The sequence below is a fragment of the Condylostylus longicornis genome, unplaced genomic scaffold (assembly GCF_029603195.1).
Source record: "Condylostylus longicornis isolate FDR11 unplaced genomic scaffold, ASM2960319v2 ptg000028l, whole genome shotgun sequence".
Lineage (NCBI taxonomy): Eukaryota > Metazoa > Arthropoda > Insecta > Diptera > Dolichopodidae > Condylostylus > Condylostylus longicornis.
The window spans coordinates 5,840,076-5,864,912 of record NW_026577997.1 but is presented as its reverse complement, the minus strand read 5'-3'; the positions used below and the strand labels follow the sequence as shown (position 1 = coordinate 5,864,912).

The 24,837-nt window shown below is 22.7% G+C and overlaps 1 protein-coding gene across 1 annotated transcript in view; it reads left to right on the top strand.

Annotated features, from left to right (window-relative positions):
* Nucleotides 1-24,443, top strand: part of LOC129607707 (phospholipase A2 phaiodactylipin) — a 29,439-nt gene extending 4,996 nt beyond the window's left edge. Inside the window, exons 2-6 of the mRNA XM_055518868.1 lie at nt 13,699-13,868; nt 13,951-14,129; nt 20,544-20,738; nt 20,804-20,891; nt 24,054-24,443. Coding sequence (XP_055374843.1) covers nt 13,699-13,868; nt 13,951-14,129; nt 20,544-20,738; nt 20,804-20,891; nt 24,054-24,165 — 744 coding nt within the window. The 3' untranslated portion in view covers nt 24,166-24,443. The remainder of the gene's footprint in view (nt 1-13,698; nt 13,869-13,950; nt 14,130-20,543; nt 20,739-20,803; nt 20,892-24,053) is intronic.
* Nucleotides 24,444-24,837: the final 394 nt, after the last annotated feature.

Sequence of the window (24,837 nt, the reverse complement as noted above, 5' to 3'; positions counted from 1 at the left end):
ATAGTAAATATGTAAGGGTATCGAAATATTTATTATGACGTCATCATTTAAAATTATTATTATTATTATTATGGGAAACGGTTTAATGCTACTAAAATTCTAGCATAAAATTCAAATATCAGATATGAAATAAGTTTACTCTAGACTGAAAATCGAAAAGAAAGCGATTCTTATGTGTGTTTAATATGGTGATGTTTTGAACAGTTTAAAATACAAGTATTGGAAGCAAGTTGTCTTGTATTGGAAGCAAACTTTTAAATTCATTTTATCTCTTATACATTTTTTTTTTCAAAAAATTTTAGTTGCAATTGCAATTTAAAGGACCTTTTCAGTCATACATTTTATTAATTTCAATATTGAATCTTATTTTAAATTTTTTATAGGTTTCTTTTTACAAGTCAAAGTCTCATTCATTCATCTTTAAAAAAAAAAAAAGAAACACTTGGCTGGAAAAAATTCAAAGGATAAAACGAAAAAAAAAAAATTTTTATAATAAGAAAAACTTAAATTGAGTTTTTTTGTGTATTGTGTGTGTGTCTCTGTTTGCATGTTATTTTAAAAATTTAAGTTTTATTTTTTTTTCGGAAGGGTTCGGAAAATTTTCAGGATATTTATTTTAAGGATATCTAAATACATGTATGTATGTATGTATTGTAATTTTTTTTTTTTGAAATAATTTTTTGTAACCCTTTTGTTTACTTTCTTGTCATTTATTTTTGTAATTTATTTTGCTACATTTTTGTCGTTTAAAAACGATACTGCAATGCATGATTTTTTCTTTTTTTTTTTTTTTTGGAAAATTCGAGAGAAAATTTGGAAAATAGAAAATTTATTTTATACATAATGTTTGTATGTACGTATAGTTTTTGTGTGCTCGATTTTTATTACACCGATAATTTTTATAGAATGCTTAAAGTGAAAATGATGCCAAAATAAATTTGAAATATGTAGTTTTTAAAAAAATGTACAAAGAAAAGAAAAAAAGGACATTTTTAAAAAAAAAAAGGAAAAATGAAAATCTTTTATTCTAGTGTTTAAACTTGTGTGTAATATAAGAGAGAAATATGTAAGGTTTTATTTTTTATGGTTATTCGAAAATAAAAATGCATACATAAATTCTTTTTCTAAAATTTGTTTTTAAAAAATAAAGTGATTTAATTTATTTTAAATATGTGACAAAGAGAATTGAAGTAGAATATTTTTAATTTTTTCAATTTAAAAAATTTTATAATAAAAAATTTGTGCAATTCTTAGTTTTTAAAAAATTATAGCAATATTCTTATTATCTATTTTAATTTCGGCCACAATTTATATAGCAATTTTCAATCGAACTCTAAAATAGGTGAAGGTTTTGCACGAATATAATCGTATATACGAATACATGCAATACTTGTTTGCTTATTTACTTTTTAACGTTAATTATAATAAATTATCATTTGTAATTGGTTTGCAAAAATCAGTTTTGTTGTTTTATTTTGAGAACATTTTAAGAGTAAACCTAGCAGATCAGTTTCAATAAACAAATCGAATTTTCAAAGCAAAGCATTAAGCATCAGTTTACAAGAAATCAGAAACATTTTAGATTGTATGCAATATTTTTAAAAATGTTGTATACAAAAATTTAAGAGATTCAATTCAGAAAAAAAAGAATGCTAAGAACTTTCTAGGCTATTAAACTGGGATCATTTCAATACTCAATTTCATTCAATCCAATTGTTTATCAAATAGTGGAAGATGAAGAAGGTTTTTTGCTCATAAAAAAATTGATGAGATCCAGGTATAAAAAAAAAAAAATTTTACTATATTTGATTGAAAATTTGATTTTTTTTATAAAACGGATTAAATGGTTGAGAATTTTCTTTAATTATATTTTGTGCCCTAAAATTTAAAATGCTTACTGAATTCAGATGCCATGATCAAAATTGTGTGCGTAGCAGAATTTTTACTTTCATTCTTTCATTTTTCAAAATATATTAATGGTTTTTTAAAATTATTAATCAAAATTATATTCTTTAATATCTTTTAATTCTACAATTTTTTTGATATCTTTTTTTTTTACAATTTTTATCGAAATTCTAGCTTTAAATGTGATAACAATTTTGTTCGTTTTCTGTACCGACAACAAAAGGTAAACCTGAGGTATAACTTTTGCCGTTCCAGCATTATCTTTTATTGTTTACGCAAATTACATTCATGTATCAAAATATTTCAAATGATTGCATAAATTTAATATGAAAAAAAAATTAAAGAGACATTAACATGATTGGTGAATTCAAGGGTTAATTACGTGATTTAAGATAAAGAACTATATTCTTTGATTTCATAGCATTTACTGTTAGTATTCTGAATCTACAGAAATTTGGATAGCTTGTAGTTTCGGAAATGTCGAAAATCTAAATTTTACAAACTCCAAAAGGCTAAAACTAAAGATGTTTTTATGTGTAAAATTTCAGCTGTCTAACATAAAAGATGGAGAAATTTTGTAAATAACTCCACGGACGGACAGAGAGAGTGAAATTAATAAGCTTTTTACATTTTTTTTTTCAAACATTTTTTGGAAAACTGCTAAAAAGGGTTAATTGTTATCATGTAATATGATACTTAATTCAAAATTATTTAACATTTCTGATTAAAGTGGTTCCCAAGTAACCTCTAAAATCGTGAGGACATCAAATCTTTATCAGATCATCACTACTAGCGTTAAATTTCATTAATTTTTAATTTTTTACATCTTTGATTTTTACTAATTTGCCTTTACTTTTTATCACACCGTAATATATATACATACATACCTACATATTAAATGTATATAAAAATTTTTATTTCAATTTTAAAAATCGAATTTAACATTTCATAAAAAAAATGAATTAAGATCGAAATTTTTTAATATATAAATTATATTGCAAGTTAATTGTCATTGGATAAATTCAAAATTTAATAAAAAAAAAAAAAGATTTATAATCTGAATTTATTGTTAAGGACAAGGTAATATGAACAAGTTTTAAAGTCTCTGCGCCAATTACAAACTATAAAAATATCTCAATTTTCTTATTCAAAATATTTTGTTTAAAATCAGGTTTTTATAATTAACTTTAAAGTATACTTTTAATTGTACATATGAGTTAACATAAGAGTGAATAATAAAAAAACTTTAACCTTTAATGGCATTGAAAAAGTTCATCTTTAAAAAAAAAAACAAAAACAAAATTCTTAAAGGACATTTGCCCATTTTCACAAAGAAAAATCTCTTTTTTTTATATGCTTGAAAATTGTTATTAAATTATGAATGAAATTGAATAAAATTCCATTTATTATTAAATAAGGTCATCAGAATATTAAATGACTTAAAATTTCAATTTTTAACTTATTAAATATTAAATTATTTTACTTAATCATGGTGAAAAATTCTTTAAGTATACTTTGTAATTTTGAATAGAATTTCTTTTTATAGAAAAATATCGAAATTGTTATTAAGATTGTAAAGAAAAGTTGATCTTACAAATTTATTTATTTGCTATGTGACGTTGTAGACCTTTATAAAAATGGTACAAGGAACTTTTAAAAAGTTCTATACTATTTCTTTTGAAACTATCCAAAAGGTGAAAAATCTTAAAAAATAAATTTTTGTACAATATTTTTAAAGCTCATAGTTTCTTAATAATTGAAGCTTTCAAGGTTAACCAAAAATAATAATCTTTATTGTCAAATTAGTTCGAAATATACGGAATTTAGAAAAATTTAAATTAATTTTTGACAATTCGAATAATCACCACTGTAATATTCAATTCTTTTTCTGTGTGGACCTCATATTTAATGAATAAAAATTTCTTCAACATACATACACGTTATATAAACAAACTTTTTTAAAAACTCATCCCAGTATTTTTGGTGGTAATAAATATCATGTAATTCTGTACTCGAATCGTGCAATTTATTTGTACTTTATAGCTTTATTTTAGAAATTTCACAAACTTCATTCCTAATGCTACAACTATGCATATATACCTATAGAATAAAAAAATTTTTTTCCTCATAAAAAACCAAAATGAACAAAACCTTGAATTAAAAATTTTGAATATTTTAATTAATCCATGCAATTACGATTTGAAATTCAACCATTTTGTAGAATCATCCATTCATTAAATGAATTTTTTTTTTTTTGTTTTGCTGTTCTCTTTTGAATTCGAACTCTTGCCATAGAAAAATTAAAATTAAAAATATTTCAATGAAGAAAATATTTTTCTTTTGATGCACTAAGTATTAAAAGAAAAATTGGAAACATGAAGCATTCCCTTTAAATACAAAATTACTCGCCGTGATTTAATTTATAAATTAATTTCTAAAATTTATTAAAAAATAGAAGTTTAATAAAGAAAAAGAATCTTATATTGAATGATTTTTTTGTTTAAATCAGAAAAAATTAGGTCAAATATTTTTCGACCACAAAACTATGAAAATTAAAATTAAAGAAATAGAAAAACATAAAAATGGCAACAGAAAAATTGGTCATTAAAAGTGTACAAAAGTATGAGTACACTTACCTTTTGAAATTTACTTTAATTACATTAAAATTTCATGAGAATTATTAATGTTATTATTGTTGGTTTGTTTATACACGTATAGTTGACATTGAATTTAGGTAGCGAAAAAATTTAATAATAATGAAGAAGAACGAGAAGGTGAAAAAAAATAAAGGTGTACGTTGTAAAAAAATTTTTTTAATTTTTCTTAGTTTACCTTTAAAGCTTCATTAAATTATTAGTTTCACGCAATTACATATGTACATATGTATGAATGGATTTTAATATATAAATATACAAAATATTATTATATAATTTTAGTAGGGCGTTTTATATAATGATTTTAAGGTTTGGCAATCCTTATACTTAAATTAAGGAAAATTTTTTATTTACCTTTAAATAAAATTAAGTAAATTTTTGATCTTGAATTGAATTAAGTGTAATATATAAGAAAATTTAATGTTATTATAACTTAATTTTGTATAGAAGAACAAATATTTAATTACTTATAGATTTACTTTTTTTTTTTTTTATAAAAAAAAGCCTTAGTGCTTTGTTAACATCTACTATAAATTTATTAATTTTTTATTAATCTACTAAAATAATCAACACATATTCTGTTCATCATTTATTCAGTCGCATCACTTAAGGTTATGAGATATTATTGAAAAGTGTTTTGTTTTTCAGAAGAGAATTTTAAAATTTAGAAACTGATTTTAGAAAATTTTGAAATATTTTGAATAACAATCCAGTACGACAAGTGACGCGACTAAAAGAATATGAATATATGTATTGTATATGTATGTATGTATAAATTTGAATAGTTGATTTAATTTAAATATAAACAAAATTTTAAAAATTAAAGTTATTACTTTTAGAATATAGAAAATAGCGTATTTTTTAGCGTGATCTAAGATGAAATATAAATTGATTGACATCATAAGATTTAATATGATTTTAGTTTTATAAAAGTTTAGAATAAGCACTTTACCATATAGTCTAGATAAATCGAATGAAATTCAAACGGTAGCGATATTTAATACTTTATCATGAATTAAATAACAAATATAAGAGAATGAATTAAAAAAAAATATTTGTATAGTGAACGAATATCTATATATCTACTGATTCTATTCAATTGAAAATATTTCATTTACAAAGAACAATTCTTACAATAGCTTACATATTAAAATTTTACATGATTACAAAATCGAAAGAATTTTATAATAAAAAATTATACAATATAGAATCATATGTAGAACTTAAACCATACCATGAAATTCTTCGAAAATATTTAAAATAATTTATTAGAATTATTTTAAATATCTTTCAAGAATTTAATAGCTTAAAATTTTATTGTAATACATACGATCATATAAATATGTGTATTTAATGTATTATTTTATATAAATTATTAAATGTATGCAATAAATATTCTTATACAATACAATTTTTAAGTATACAAGTAATTGTCGCATATTTTGAACTTAAAATTTCTATTAAAAATTTAAGTGTACTTAACACATTTTGATGGCTCTTACAATTTCAATACAATTTTTTTTTTAATCGGATTAATATTATAGGTAAAGTACTTAAAAGTACTCTTCATATTTTGTCAATAAGTATTAAAATCGTGTACAATATAATAGCAATCATTCATTCATCTAAATAAAGAGAGCTTTATGACATTGTGCGATATGTTTGAAATACACAAAAATTATAAATATACAAGGTGCGGTTAAAAAATAATAGGTATTTTTTAAAGTTAAAAATAGGTACATAAAATCATTCTTATAATTATTGTTAAAAAATTGCAATTAAATTATTTAAAAGCCTAAAAATTATTATTAATTAAGAGTCTAATTAATTTTTAACCTTTTATACTAAATTATGATACAGTTTTTATTAAATAAATCTAACTTTATTAAATTTTATTTTTCATATTGCTAATTTACATTATCCTCCTCAAACATGTTGAAAGTTTTAATAACTTCAATCCATAATTTCATTTATATAGAGATTTCTTCTTTCTCTTTGAACCTTTTCGGTTTTGTTTTAACCATGAATATTTCAAATTCAAATCTCACAGTTTATATTATTTTTGCAATCCTAATAAATCTGCGTCTAATATTCTTTAAAATTTTTTCCCTCATGAGCATGATGGTAAACTTGTTCGTCTTTCTTATTCTGCGTGGTAATGCTTCGTTTCTTGAAAATTTGATTTTTAAATAAGGTTTTTAATTTATGATTCTCTTAACATTTTCTATTTTCCCTTGATTAGCCTTTATTTTCTTCACAAAGTCACTAAAATAAATAAAAAATGTATATAGAAAATTAATAAACAACAATCACAAAATATATTTCAAATATACGAGTAAGAGCACTCAAAAATTTTCTAGTCTAAAATTTTTTGACCATATCATTCATTCAATGCAATTTTTTTTTAATGAATCTTAAAATATAAAACTGCTATATTTTTTGAGTGTACTTTTTTATACTTAACACAATATAAATTTTCTCATACAAAGTGCTACATATTTATAATCTGATAAATAAATATTTCAGTCAATATTCTTTTATACATCTACTTTATAAATCTATCTCTTCGTTTACCTCTTCTTTACTTCAAATTTTCATTTATTCGAATGTAATATACGGAAGTTGTTGCATATTACCTTATGGGCACAACAAAGAGTTACAAAATGACATTTTTTTTTTCATTTTCTTGCAATAATTTTACAAAAATTTATGCTGGTTTTTGAATGACAGTATACCCATATTATATTATATTAGGTGCACATATTTTTATGTGTTAAAAGATGATGATGTCACATGAGAAATTATGATGCTATACATTATAAATTTGGAATTTTCATTTAGAATTACCTAAAATAAATTAAATATTCTATTAATAAGGAAACTTATCAATTTTCAGTAAGTAATATTTTATAATCGTTTTTCAAGTTGCATACGACTCACGCAATATTCGAATATGTATCCGAACGTAGTGTGTTCTTGAAATTTAAAAAATTTCGGAGTAGACTTCCTTTCGATTAAATTTAGACAGTTGGTCCTAGTCTGCTCACAATAGTAATTATCACTCCGACCCCAATTTCCCATTTATTCCTAATAATTCTATTTTGAATTCGAATTCAACTTGTTTTCTGTACACAATTTTTCAAAATCGTTTCCGACTCCAAATTTTTGAATGCAGCTGTGATTCGTAATTGTTATTAATAAAATTTTAATACGCCGAAACCAGTATAGCTAATCACATTGAAGAGTGTTAATTTATTTCTTCCGTACGTTTTATATTTCCAATATAATTGATCCTAAAATTAGAATTAGTAAACTTTACATTTATAAAAAAAAACTCTAATTAATTTCTTAATAACTACTAGTTTTCCTATATTTAACAACCACTACAGTTCGCATATTGCATATTTCGGGCATTTATTTAATTTTGCCTCCGTCATGTCTTTCGTACAAATAACTTTGTTTATCGAACAATCATACTATGAATGTTTTTTAAAAAAATATAAATTTTAATTGTTATTGTAATTAATATTGGTCACTTTAAATGACTTCCCCTTGGTTTCATACTCATATTTTGAAAACAAAGGAAAAGAAGAAATAAAAAAAAAAAAAAAAACTATCAAAACATATGAAAGGTATTTGGTTTATTTTGATTACAATTCATTCACCTATAGACCTACTTAAATATAAAAATAAAGTTAGATCAAACTAATGGTTTGTAAAGTAGCATTTTTCCCTTAAACAAGTGAAAATATTATATTGCTTTTAAAGCCAATCTATTACATTATTTAAATTATTTTAATTCAAGTACCAAAACTCTTCAAATAATTATCCTAAATTACATTTAGGATGGGACACAAAAAAAAATAAAAATTTAAATGGTCGTTAACATATAATAGTCGAGTTCAAGAGTTAATTGCCTGAGTAAGGACAAATAATTATACTTTTGTATGGCATAGTATTTACCGTTATCTTTCAGCATTTATAGCAATTTGGAAATACTTGCATTCTCGGGAATATAAGTTGGTGAAAATTTAAATTTTCGAACTTCCAGAGGCAAGATAACTTGGGAGAAGATCGGAGTGGAAAAAGATTTTTTTCTAAAAAAATAAAATTTTTGTTAGTATCTAAAAGCAATCAAAATTTCAGACTACTGCATTATTAAACGGATTTTAAATAACAGTTAGTTTTAATGGCTATTTTGTTTCTTTTTATAGTTCAACTATGCTTTGCCGTGGTAGACTATCTTAAATGGTGGTGAAACGCGTCCACGGACACGGAACGGACGTACACAGCGAACTAATAAGCACTTTTTTTTAATTTTGTTTTTCGAAAAATGCTAACAAAAGTGTACAAGTTTTGCGTGCATACACATTTTTCTTTCTGTACTTAAATTTATTCAATCAAAATATTAATGACAATGTGGTGGAAAATTAATGTATGGTGTGGTGTTGAACGGTATGAAATTCACATTTTATTTTGATTTTTTTTTAATTATTCTTCAGCAAAATGCGAGAAGAAGGTAAATCAGAAAAGATGGAAAACAAAAAAAAAAAAAAAAAACGTAAACAAAAATTCGAGCATTTTTATGATTTGATTTTTGGTAAGGTCAAGGTGAACAACTTTACGTTATATAAAAAGTTGCAAGCGACTGCAAATTATTCGTGTGTAATAAAAATTTGGCTAATAATAAAATATTTTAATGATATTTCTGTTTTCATTTTTTTTGCTATATAAAAAATATGCAGTTAAATTAAGTTTTTTTTTTTTTTTTGGTCTCTCTGATGTCATATAAATTAAAATAAAGTATTGATGAATAAAAAAAATTTACAATGACTTCCGGTTAAGAAATCATCACACCTTTGATTTTAATTCGATGCAAGAGAAAATGTTTGAACTCGTTTATAAAAAATTGAAATGAAATTAATAAGTTAGTGAAAATTATTTGATTTGTACGTATATAATTAAATCAAGTTGTAACAATTTGATGAGTTCGAATTTTTTAGTGTAAAAATACGATATAAATTTGACAGTTTGGCGGAATTTAACAGTTTAACGAAATTTGAAATACAATAATAACGGGTTTTGAAATTTCTTTGTTTACACTTCGTTTCGATTATTAATTAAAATTGGTTAAAGAAAGAACGGATAAAAGTTTGTTATGTCAGCTTTGAATACATGGTTATAGCAGAATGTATAACAAGTGTAAACATTATATTTAAAAATATAATTTTTGATCTTATTACTATTTTTTTGTATATAAGTAACCTTAAAATTTAAATATATTTTAGGGGAAAGGAACAATGTCTGTAGATCTAATCGACGTTCATACGGCTAGAATGTATTTAAAGATAACACATTCTTCTAGAATTGCAATCCATTAAGAAAAAAGAAAACTTTAAAGCGCTCGTTGCGTTACTGCCCAGTATGTATACTGTTAAAGGAGGACACGTTTCTCTTAGAATCAAAACAAGAACATGTAAATATTATGAACAAGATTTTTAACTGGGGCTCCGATAAAATACCATTTAATAGGCCACACTTTTTCGAGTGCTTCATAATAATTATTGTAAAATATTTTAAATTTTTAAAGTTCTCTATGCCCAACAACTTTAAAAATAATATTGAATTATAATTTGCTTAAGCAAATATTTTGCATGAGTGCTTACTTTTATTTTTTTTTAAAGAATTTCTGCCTCAAAACAAATAATCTAAATTTTGATGCAGTGAAATAGCCTCATTTAATTGCATGAATAAGTGCAGGCAAAATCATTAAATGTATACATTTTCTAACTACCTTATACATAAATATTAAAATTTTTTTCCTAAAGCATTTAAAATATTCAGGAGTTCAAGCTTCTTTTACAAAATTAAATTAAGTTTCTTTTCTTTCTTATAGTACCATATTTAAAATTTTATTCCTACCTTTATATCCAAAATCTACACTAAAATAAATTGGTCTAATATTAATATTGAAAATAATTCTCTTGAGCGCAAATAATTTCAGTATAAACGTAAATGCAGCTACATCTATAACTAGAGGCTTAGATATAAAACAAGAATGAAAGCGAGAATTTAAAACCACTCTTAAATTAATGTACTGGTACCTTATATATCTATTTAGGTAACATGTAAACAATGCAATTTTTAAGTAACAAAAGCTTTAGTACTTATATAAAAAACGCTTTCTGGCGATTTTTTTTCTTTATCAAATTACTTATTTCACTCCCATCTTCTATATACCGATCATGTTTTGAAAAATTTTTTAACAAAAAGAAAATTTCCATTTAAAAAATTGAAGATTTTAGTATTGATAAAAGTTTAGTTTTTTTTGTATTTTGAAACCGAACCAAGAAATCAAAGAGATTAAAAAGGTAAGACAGAAAAAAAACAAAAATTTAAGGTATTTTCTTATGTGTCTACGTGGTTTTTCATTTCAAATTATAATGATGATGAAATTTTCTTGTAATTACAATATTCCTCTACAAAAAAAAAAACAAAAATTACAATAGATTGAAGGTACAAAAATTTTATTTGTAAATATTTTCATTTTCAGTATACAAGAAAACTAAGCCAACAAAATTGTTTAATAAAGAAATAATTTGTTCAGAGGAATCAAAAAGAAACTTAGTTTTTTTTTTTATTTAAATTACCCTCAAATTAATTCAATTATTATTAATTATTTATAAAAAAAGATACTAAAATTAGTGTTGTTTAATCAAATTATTTAAGAAGTTATGAGGTATAAGATTTAATACAAAGACCCTTTTAATTAATATTAGTGCACTACTTTTAATTAGGAATTTAATTCTTCAGTAAATTCTGGAGTACTTGGCTATAGATTATAAATAGATTGCAGTCTTGTATATGAAAATAATGTTATACACGATTTAAAACTAAATTAGTAAATTTTAACTTAACAAATTTTAAAATTAAGGTGATTGACATTAATTTCCAAATTAAATAATAAAATTTAATCATCTTATGGAATAATATTGTGCGTAATTGGATTCGTTTCTACTCCCCCCTTCCTATATATAAATCGGCGTAATTGAATATGTTATACACCTGGATACAATTATTTGTTTACTAGACTGTTATTTGTCCATAATCAGAATATGGAAAATATCAAGGCATTATTTTTGAAAATATTCAATAATTTTAAAAATATCGTGTTTATTAGATTTAAGATATGAATATTTGGGATTTTAGAAAATTTTTGACAATTAAACGATAGTGCCATTAAAATAGAGAATAAATTCAAATATGTACAGAAATATTTTATAAAATTAATTAGTTAATTTAAAACGTTAAATAAGTAATTGTACAATAATTGTAAAATAATTTTAATAATTTTCTATTCAATTCTTATAATTTTAATAATTTCTATTAAATTATTTAAATAATTTTAGTTACTCTGTACAATATTAAGCTAGTAGAATACTTGAAACTTAATTATTTGAAAAAAAATTAAAAAATTGTCCCATTATTTTCCCATAATTCCGAAATTAATCGAACTTCGTTAACCAATTAATTATTTAATTATAGAAAATTAGAATTTTTAATTAAATCAAAATAGGTTCTTGTTGTTTGTAACAAGAGCATATAAATCATATATATGTACAAATTTTTCAAGTCTACTAAAGTTTGCAAAATTTTGCGTCTTTTCAAAATTTAAATCCAATGAGGGTTGTTAATTGTTAACCAAACCACCCATGGGAATATTTAATAATTAACCTAATTTTTAAGAAAATTACGGAAATATTATAAATAGTTTACAATAAATATTTTACTATAAATTGGTAACGTGCCATGATATTGTCACTAACAAATTAATTATGTGTAAAAATATCACAAACAAATACCCATTTATAATCAACTAAAAATTCTCATCGTATATATAAAGTGAATATGCTAAAATTTAAACAATATTAAAATTAAATTTTAACCCACATTTTTACATTCTATTTTTATGCATTTTTTACATATGTATATCTTAAAAATAAATGATACTAAATAAATTTTTACAAAGTTTTAAAATTAATTATAGTCTTTTCGCAAAAAAAAAATATTCAAAATAAAATTTGTTATTATTTTTACATTTAATTTTCTCATATTGTGTATGCATTCATTTACCATGTATAAGAAGATTAAAAGTGCTCATAGATAAAGTGCCAGCAACCTAAAACAATAAAAAAACAAAACTTTTATAAAATATTTTATTTTCTAAATTTATCACTAAATTAAATTCACTTTTTCAATCACCAGTATAATAAAAAAAAAATATAAATTATACAGACACACGTTATAAATTACAATCTCACTTACATTTTCGCAAGATAATAAGGTACGTGTGCTCCAATTTAGTGAATTGTGGGAAATTTTTTGTTTTTTTTTTTAATATAGAAGAAAATTTTTTGAAAATAAATTTTAATTTATTTAAATTTTAAAGAAACGATTTTATACAAAAACAGATTAAACAATAAAAATGAAAGCTCGTCTAAATTAAATTCATCTTATATTTTATACAACCATTGCATGTTAGGTTTTTAATATGAAATTGAAATAAAATTGTATTGTAAAATGGTTCTCATAAGATATTGTCCATAAAACAATGAATAACAATTGTGATTTACTGATTGAATACAAGATTTTTATGTCAAGTTTTCTGTTTTGATGCAAAACACTTCCATACAGGTACACAATAAAACAGGCAGATATGATTTCTTTTTTTTGCCCTTGGTATTCTATATTCCAATGTTACTAAGACAGAACGGAATTCAGGATCATTTTGCTTTATTTTGTAAAAATTTATTTCTTTATATTTAATTTCCTTCTCAAAAATAACTCAAAATTTCTTAACTTCCAAGTATATTGTTCGAAAATTTGAATTTTTACAAAATTTTAAGTGATTTTAATTATTCCCGCCAAAATCAACCTTATCCCAAACAGATTAACTTTATCATCTCTTTTCTCTTTCTTATATTACACAGCAATATTGAATTATATACGTGCGTTATATCACAACAGAATCAATAATTTTTCTTAACACTTTTTCAAAAAAAAAAAAAAAAATTGATCTGCTTCTTTATAACTTTATTAATTCATAATTTTATTCATTTATTTCTTATTTTATTTTCAGATGACCACAAAATCATCTTTAACAATGACCATAACCTTAGCATTAATATTAATTTTATTTACAACACCAGACGATGTAAATTCATCAGCAGTTTTAATTGCTGATTTTACAATGTCACGTATGATTGAATTATCATCGAGGCCTCCATTTTGTAAAGTTCATCATGATAGGTAAACAAAAAAAATTTTTTTATATTAAAATTTCTAAAATTTTTTTTGTGAATTTCTTTTACTATTAATTATATTTTTAAAGAGGTGATATACAACGTATGCTTTTATCAGCTGATCCAACAAAAGTACGTCAAATACCACAAGAATCAGTGATTGCATTAGAAAATGTTTGTCAAGATACATCAAGTAATGGTATTAGATCAGAATCATTTCAAGGTGGTCTTGGTTTTATATATCCGGGAACAAAATGGTGTGGACCGGGTTAGTTACAATTTTTAAAATAAATTATTTTATAAGAATAATATTTTTGGTGCCCGTGAAATCGAATATATTATTTTTCAGGATTAAATTGTTATTTTAACTAAAAATATTCATCCGTTTATCGGTTATTATCATTGTAAAAGATATACGCATTTGATTATAAATCCACCCTAATTCATATTGATAAAGTGCTTGTTGATACAGATGACTACAAATGTACGCGAAACTCTATTGCAATTGAGCATCAGCTAAGTTGAAGGGACACTTCCTATAAACTAAATATAACAAACTAACTGAACCCAAGAAATGTTTATGGTAGTTCAATTAAGGATCTTAAAAACATTAAATAATAGCGATCGTGTTGCATATTGTTGAAAACGTTTCGAAAAGTTCTACAAACTCTGGTTCTGTTTGAAACATATTTGAAAATAGCTTTAATTTCACCCCAAATTCCGGAAATTGTAACATAGCACAAGTTTTAAGTATTTTCTTATAAGAAATAGAGCTTTTTTTCATTCCGAATCAGCTACATGAACCCCCTTTTTTGCAAGTTATTTCTAAAATTTAAAAAATGATGTTATTTAATAAATTATTAATGTTTTTTTTTAATCTAATTTAATTGAATAAATTCTCAATCACTACCATATTAGTTCCTATTCAATAAAAAATACTCAATTTCTTTAGATAAAATAAAAATAAATTAAAAATTATCAATGCTAAACAATTATACCCAATGAAAATTTAATTGGCTTATCACTATTTATGGTTTAATTAAAGCCACAATGGTTTTTTGTTTTAAATTATTTGATTAGAACATCTTGATTAGTTGTACAACAATTTTATGCTAAAACAAACTTTAGATCTTTATTAAATTTTGAATGAAAAAATTTCATACATGAAAAATTAAAATCTTAAGATAAGTGTAAAACTTCAAGAATTTTTTAACATTTCAATTAATATGTTTGAATATTCTGCATCTATGTATGTATATGCACTATTATGTATAATAATGGTAAGACAACTCTATGACTTTTTAACATTTTTAATAATTTTGTGTATGGACGTAGGTTGACTGTTTATTAAATAAATTTTTAATATTATTGCAATATTTTTTTGGTTAAATTGCAATTTAATTCATCATTTTTTATACAGTAAAATCTCAAACTAAAGACCATTTTTAATATAACAACATAATATCAATAGTTACAGTAGATTTTGTATTCCTATACTATAAAGTTTTGAGGGATTCCATATATTGGATTGGCGTCGAGAAATTTCTGTCATAATATATACATATTTCTATTTCGTGTTTACTTTAATTAACAACATACACAATAACACATTAGGAGCGATTTATTAATATTTTTGCTCAATTAATTACAAAGTATATGTAGAAATGGACAAAATTACATTAGATTTATGAAGCATTTAAGATATTGCAATTTGCATTTTATGATATGAATTTGTTAAAGTTGCAGCCAATTTGAAGTATCAGTTTTAAATATGATCATGTATCATGGACAGTTAAATATCCACTTATTTCAATTTCATCTAGTGCAATTGCAAAGTAATTTGGCATAGAACCAGATTAAATAAGTAATATTTTATTTAAAATGAGACACAAAATTTTGTTGTCAACCTAACAGTTTTAAAATTTGTCTATTTCTCTATTTAATACCACAATATTAATATGATGGATCAAAACTATTAGGTTTTACTGTAAACAGTTTATTGTATATTGAACTAAGTAAATTTTCTTATGTTAGCTATTATTTTCAATATTAGGTGGGTGCAGTCAATTTTGATATTTTGTTAACCTATTATAGTTGACCTCGATTCTTAAATTATTATAGATACCTAAACATTTATTGTTCATGAAATACAATATGTAAAATGATGCTTAAACACAACATTATGGTATAAAAATTAAATATAAATTTTTTTGTTTAATTTTCGATAATAAAATTCTATATGATAGTGAAATTTTGCAAAAACAAATCGCTCCAAAAAAAAAAATTTGTATTTTCTTTTGTATTTCTTAAGGTAAACATAAAATATCAAAAAAAAAAAAGTTTATAATTTATTATTAAAGAGATTTATATTGTGATTTCTGATCCATTTACTTGATTAATCAGTAGGTAATTTATTAGAGATTATAACGGTATTTTAAGTGTTAAAATCAAGATCAAAAATTGATTTATTATAGTAAATAAATATAAATAAGTAATAAATTTACAATAATTGCAATAAATTAAATTCAAGGTGAACTATTGAATAAATTATATAAAATAAAATTAATATAATCTAATGGCCGTATAGCTGGAGATAATTATAAAATAATAATATTATACATTTTTGATTGATGGTGTCTATATCTGGACATACTATGGGAGTACTTACAAAAGTGATCGTAACAGCTTCTGTTAACATATTGGTAGAATATGGTTATCCCGGAATTTTGTTTCTTCATACAAAATTTGAGCACAATAGATTTTACACTTCCCACGGTGTAAAGAAAACCTAAAAATTTATAAAATTTTTATTAATTCTTAATTTTGAAATATTATTGAATTTAAATATATTAATTAAATTTAAAATTATTCTAATGCTTTATGAAACTGATGACTATTTCAAATTCCAAATATTTCACATAAATCATTTCTATTCAATAATAATAATTTAACAATATTGTTGCAAATTAAGTTTTTTTTTTCATTCTTCACTCCTAGGAGGAGCATGAGGCTAGTGCATGATATCATACCCTAGTTTCATATAGTCATAGAGGGTTATCTAGGTAGGTGATTAGCCTACCGTAGTTTTTATTTGTATTAAATATTTCAGTTTATTAATATTTACTGCTTATTTTTCTTAGCTTTTTTAAATCGAATATTATGAATATTTGAAAATTACTTGTATAATATTTATTAGTATTGTATATTAAGTTATAATAATATTGAATATAATTTTTTATAGTGACCTGACCGGGGTTTGAACCTGTTTGAGACGTTTCGGTTAAAGGGCCGCTGCCATAACCACTGCCAGGTTGCAAATTAATATTACTCTTAAATTTTTACTTGCCAATTTATTACATTTATTCGTTACCCTTGATATTGCACCCCATTTTCCAATTATTAACAACATTTTTCTTTAAATATATTTTTAGATTTAATTTTGTACACTTTCAACATTTTTCAAACAATCAAATTTTTATTTAATTTACAATTATGTATAACAAATTAATTCAAGGTTCTTTAAAATTTTATAAGTAAAAATTTACAAATTTACAATATTTTGGCATTACACAAAAAATTTAAAATTCAATTCTTCTTCTTATATACAATTTGAATATTTTTACCCTTTTTTTTTTTTTAATTCTAATTAATGAATTTTTTGTGTATATGAGTTTGTGTATATGAGTGTGGGGATTTTAAAAATTAAGAAATGAACAAACAAATAAGAAAAATTATGAATTGAATTTTTTTACAACCATATAATAATTAATCTTTGAATATCTAATGTAGGTATTCTTTCAAATTTTTGTCAATTGAAAGTAGATCTTTTGTTGTTTCTTAAAAATTTTATATCTAGAGTATTTTGTTATATAAAAATTTAATAATAATCTGTTTACAAAATAACAATAATAACCATTGAATTTATTATTTTTTGTACAACCTTTAACCAAATTAGGATTAATGTAAAAACAAAAGCAAAAATAAAATTCATTTTATAAATTTGAATTTCTCAATTATTTTGTGGTAAATATTTTGTAGTAATCATATCAGTAATATCTTTAAAGCATTATCATCATCGTCGTCTTGGGTTTATCAATAAACATCAACAATTAAAACACACCAAAACATCAATCATTTTGTATCCTCAAATAACACAATAGAAAATTAACAATAAAGGGCGTGCGTACAAATAAAATTAAAAGTAAAAATAAGTAATTTAAAAAAAAAAATCGCGGAAAATTTTTTTTCATTTTCTTTTTCATTTTCGTAACTTATTGCAAAATTTTCAATTGACAAATAAACAGAAAAAAAAACATGAAAAATATTCGTGTAAATTTCAAATTATCATCTTTAAAATTTTCATTAACTTTTTGGAAACTTTGTACAAATTTGAGATTTTTCTTTGTTGTAAGAAAATAATTTTGGATTTCATTTTTACCTTAACTTTAAAATGTGGTGGTGTAGGAATTTAGAAATTAAATTAAAATTTATTCATTTTTAAAAATTAATTTTGTAGGCGAGAAGTTGAACATTTTTATTTTAAAAATTTATTTTTGCAATACAAAACTAATGACCTACAAATGTTATTCTGAATTTAATAACTTGGATTTCATAAGAATGTTATATATTTATAATTGAGTAAATTCAGTGTATCACAATTCCTAGATACAGTGATCCTAAATCCTAAATCCTAAATACAGTGATATTTTATTGCTTTGTAAATTTTAGGAATGAGAATTTACAATTGAAACTGATGTACACATTATGCATACATAAAACAAAAATATTAATAAAATTTAAATTAAAGAACTATACAAAAAAACTGAATTAATATTATTTAAATTTATGTAGAATTTATTTAAATATTTAATTATATAATGTATTAAAAACAATTGAACAAATTAGATTTAGATTGCAAGTCATGGACATACAAAATAAAAATTTCGAATAATAAAAAGGTTTTCTACCAAAAGACAAATTTTACGTCAATTTGATTTAGTCAGTAATTGAAATTGTATTGAATTGTTCTAATGTTAATTGAATTAATTAAATTGAATAAATCAAAATGAATTTAAATCTACATTTTAGATCTGCTGAATTCCTCAATCAATACCTAATTAAAAAATTTGTTCGAAATAGCTTGGACCACACTAAATTTAAATAGTAATTTTTAATTATAAAGATCACTAATTTTTAATTATGAATTTCTGTAATTTAAATATTCTTAAAAGTAATGACTATATAATGCAATGCTCTGAATTCTAGTGAAAAAGAATTAAAAATCAAAATGCTTCCTCTTTGAAAAATCCTTCTTATTCTTCCTCCTAAATACAGTAACCCCAAATAATTAAGTTCTCCGGTAATTGTAATGTTAATATCAAATAACTTTAAAATTTTATAAATACAATAAGTAATCTATGAATTTTATAATTCCAAGTACCATAAGTCAAACTCCTGGTCTACATGTTCGTATATTTGTACTTCAGATGACCCTATTGAAATTATAATCACTTTTAGTTCTATAATTTTCAATTATAGTTAAAAAAGAAATAAATTACAAAATACCAAAAAAGAAAAAAAATTAAAAATCTTCTATATTTTTTTGAAAATTTGCTGATTTTTTAATTTTATTTAATTATTTACTTATATATAATTTTTGAGAAGATGCAAAAGTTTACACATCAAATGAAAGGAAAATGAATGCTTGAATGATGATTTGTTATGTTTAAAAAGTAAAGGTCATTGGTATTTGCGTAAAATTTTTTTCTTTTTGTATTTAATGTTGTTTTAATCCCAAATTCTATTTACTTGTATACATTATGTTTCAACAATAAAAAAATCATAGATATTTTCAATTTGGAAAAGATGAGTAAATGAAAAAAGAAAATCAACAAAATATTCAAAAAATCAAATAAATTTTTAACTTATGTTTACTCAATTTACATGCGGTTAACATTGTATTTTGTAGTTAAACTAATAATTTTTGGGGCCAACTTCTTCTAATACCTAAAATGGTATAAGATATTGTAAAAATTTTTTTTTTTTTTTAATTTAATTTTCACTAATTTTTAAAATAAACATTTGAATTTGTTCTTTTCATTAATACTTTAATTTTAGTTATGTAATATTGAAAATATTAAAATTATGTGCTTACTTCAAAAAAAAAGGCAGACTTATTGTACGTATATAAGCATTTATGTATTTAGTTACTAATTGAGCCTAACATATAGTTAGGTATAAGATATTTTATGTTGATTTATAAAATTATCAAAGATATGAGGTTACAATTTACTAACTAGTTAATTTAACTATTTTTGGCCAATACAATATCTTGAAGGTGTTAAAAATAAATAAAAAAGTTTGCAATAAAATTTAATTGTTTGCTATATTGAATAGAGTTTTTTAATAATTTAAAGAAAATTTTACTAATTTTGTATTTTTAAGGAAGGTTAATTTTTTATTTCCTGAAAAAGAAAATATTGTTTTTATATGAAACAAAAGTTTCGATAGTATTTTTGGGGTTCATTAATAAAATTTCGAAAATTTTAAATAAAACATTGAAAATTTCAATGTTCCGTATGACCGACATCAGATTATTATCGAAATTTCTCAATTTTGTCCATTGAAATAATTGCATTCCATTTATAAATTCACTCATTTCTTTCTTTTTATATTCATTTAGGAAATATGGCAAATGATTATAATGATCTTGGACGATATACTGAAGAGGATAAATGTTGTCGTGAACATGATTTATGCCCAGAAACTTTAACACCTGGTGAATGTCGTCGTGGTTTATGTAATACTGGTACATTTACAAGATCACATTGTGATTGTGATGCTAAATTTCGACGTTGTTTACAAGCAGTTAATACAGGTACGTACTCATATTTTTAAAAATCCAAATTAGTTATAATATTTGTTTTTTTTTTTTTTTTGTAGAAGTTGCAAATACATTGGGTGCTGTTTTCTTTAATGTTGTACAAATAACATGTTTTCGTGAACGTAATCCATGTACAATATATCAAAGGTTAGATACACAAAATGATATTAGATATCAAATAAATTCAATTTTATCATCATCACCAACATTAACAACATCATCATTGCCAACAACAACATTATCTTTACCAATAAATATTGATGATAATAATTTATTATGTCCGATGGTATTTAAAAGAGCAAAATTTTATATACCTAAAAAAATCAAATTTTTAACAAGATTATTAAATTTAAATAAACATTTTTATTATAAAAATAAAATTTTTAATTCACGTATTGATAATATTAATAATGATAATATAAAATCATTATCAATTAATGAAATAAAACCTACTATATTACCATCAACAGTAACAAATATAAATTTAATATCAAATGGTCAAATAAATCCATCAGGATCATCAATAAATCCAATTAAAATAATTCAAGCAAGATCAATTGATAATACACCAGCAATTGAAAATTCATTTTATTATGATAATAGACAATGGAGTGAAGAAAATTCAATATTTGATGCAATACCATCAAGAATTGGTATAAGATTAGCATCAATTGGTTTTGTTGTTGGTAGTTTTTTTCGTGAAATGAGAAATTTATCATTAAAAGATATTTTAAAATTTTTTGATAATAAACAAAAAAGAAATTATGAAAATTATTTTAATTATGAACAACAGCAAGAACAAAAAAATAATCAAAATTATTATACATATAATCAACTTAGTTAGCTACTCGTATAAATAGATTAACCAGTTTAAATCGACATAATTTTTAGCTTTATTAAATATTACATAAAATGTAAGACAAAATAATTTCAATATAAAATTAACAGGAACTAAAATAATTTGATAAGAAAATCTCGAAATGATAATTGAATAGTTTATTTTAAAAATTAATTCCTTAAAATCACTTGAATAATAATGTAAGAAATTTAGTTAAAGACGATGACTTTCGTCTAATCTTTACTCTATAAATGGCTTTAAATTTATAAATTTTTACTTATTTAACCCTATTCATGTTCCAATTATTTTTAATTAAATTAAATAATTCGTGTATTATCATAAAGTATTGTGAGTAAATCTTGAGCGGGGTCCTGTAGGGCCACGCCTCGCACTCGAGAGACGGGGGGTGAAATAAATCCTTTACGTGGTCGCAGTGCATTGTTACCCCGCGTTTACAATCTACAATCACAAAGTATTACAATAAAAAATAAATTATATATGTAATAACATAAATTTCGATTTTAAGTAAAATTTTACCATTTTACTTAAATTTATAATTTAATAAATTCCAAATAGTTTAGGAATAATTTTAAATAATATTTTTAATTACTAATATGTATAATTAATATTACGAGCTAAACACATTTTTTTACAAATATTTCAGATTTCTATTCATAATCTACACTGTTTCTAATAATAATTAAAATTCCAAGGCTTTGTAGAATTTTAAATCTAGTAAATATTGAATTTTATATACAAAATTTGTTATTTAATTCAAATTTGCTGCAAAAAATATAAAACAAAATTATTTTTCAAAAATAATAAATTAAAGAGGGTTAGGGGAGAATCAGAGCACCCAGTATTTTCCGTATTTACTTTTTACCAGACTAAAATACCAGAACTTTGGGCAAAAACAGTTCATAACAATAAAATTAACCATAAAATTAGTTCTTAACTTCTTTATTTTTTTTGAGCTCACTTAAAATATTTTTGCAAAAAGCTTAAAATGGCAATGCTAAGGTTAATTTTTTCATTCTCCCCCCATTTAATATTCCTAGTGATTTTTTATGGTTTTGTAGATATTTATTTAATTTCTTTTATTCTTACATTATATTTGCTTTTATAAAATAATTTTTAAAATTAAATAAACTTAAGTATTAATAATTGTGATTAAATTGTAATTTTATTAAATTATTTTTAAGTTTAAATTTAATTAAATTGTAATTAGCTATGTTTTTTTCCTCAAAATTTTTAGTTTTAATTTTTTTTTGCAGTATATTATTGCAGTTTTGTTTAAAAATTTATAATTAAAAAAAAAAAAAAATAAAAATTTTGTTTAAAAATATTATTTTATAGTTTGTTTTTATTTATTTATTTGTTTACTTTTTTTTTTAAATAATTCTTAATTTCTTATAAATTTTTAAAATCAAAAATGCCTTCTTATAAAGTTTGTAAATGTTTTCTTGTCAAAAGTAGCCTTAAACTAGTAGTTTGAAGACTACGAGTAAAAAGGACACCCTAGAACCAATGAAAACGATCTTTTTTTTAAAAACGAATATTTTTATTATGGGATTTTCATTTTCGTTTCGCACACTGCCCTGAAAGTTCTACATTAGAAGTAAAATTTATAAGTCGGAGCATTAAACAGTATGCAAAAACTGTTTTGCTAAGTTTTTTTTTTGTTTACGCAGCCTAAAAATTCTGAAACTTCTAAATAATCAGTCGTTCAAAAATAACAGAAATGACATTGTTTATGAAATTCTACCCCAATATTTTTCGCCTTCCAATCCAATTTACTGCAAAATAAAGAAATTTTAAAAAGATTTGAAAACTTAAAGAAAACTTTAATAAAACTTCAATATCTGAATCTGCCGTTCTGAAATTTAAAATATTTTTTGAATTTTGAATTTAAAAACAAAAAAGAGATTTCATGAGGCAGTGGCAAAATTTATATTAGAGGTCTACGCTACATTTCTAACATTTCTTTTTTTGCAGATTGAATTACCGAACGCATTTTATTGCAGGCAGTAATTTCCGAACGATCTATATTTTTTAGTGTATTATTTAGTGTAGTGTAGCATGAATTTTCCAATGTACTAAAAGTTAGAACTATTCTAGAACTGAATAAACGAAAACCCCCTTATTTTATTAGCAGCTACCCATTATAATTTTTCATTATTCCTAGAATATTTTTGAATACTTGCCAATAGTATTTTGCCAATAGTATTTTTGCGAGTTGTACAAATTAATTAGAACACTACTGACTAGAAATTTTATTGCGCTAAGTTGGCCAAAAGAAATCAATTATTCGCAGTGCGTTAGATTAAAAATTTTATATCAAAATGTCTCAATAGCCTGTCCCCTGTATTCCTTCCATTTTAAAATCAAATATTTCTTTCAACAAACTACAAAGATAATTAAATAATTAACAAAAATAAAATAATATTTTATTTTTTTAAATTAATATTTAGAATGGGATACAATAAATCAATGTCAGATGAATTATGTTCACAATGGAAATATAGACCATCAGATAAATATTTTCCGAATGCACCAGCACCTGGATGGAGAAGAAAGAAGTAAGATGTTGATACCTATTACTACACAAATTTTCAACTGAATAATCATCAAAATTTGACAAAAGAAATATTATATTTTAAATAAATATCTTAAAATAATTAATTTATTATTAAAAATAAAATTAATTAGTGTAAGAACCTATAATTATTATTCATAATACAAAGTTATTTTATTGTTACCTTCATTATTTTACAATAAAATTATTGAAATCATGTAAATATTTTACATTTTAAAAATTTTTATTATTAAAATTTAATATACATATTTGCTATTGTATAAAACAAAAAATGCAATTAATAAAATTATTTTAATTAACTATTTAGGTGCCTACCTACAAATATTAAAAAAAAAGCAAGAATATAGGAGTACAAATTATAACTTTTGTTTTATTTTATGTAATACCCATCCGTTGGTTTCCTCACATTCACAAAGGATAGAATTTCCAGTTACCTACTTACGAAGCTAGTTTTATTCTAAAATCTAAAGAGTACCAATTCTGGACTATCCCATTACGTCATAGGACCAAGAATACGAGTGTACATATTTAAATATTTCATTAACATAACTATGCCAAAAACACATAAAAAAATACTTACCATTTCCTAAGCTTAGTAATTTACACCATTCTATATTCCACACCGATACTTTTAAGTCCTTCTCCATGCATTGATCTAT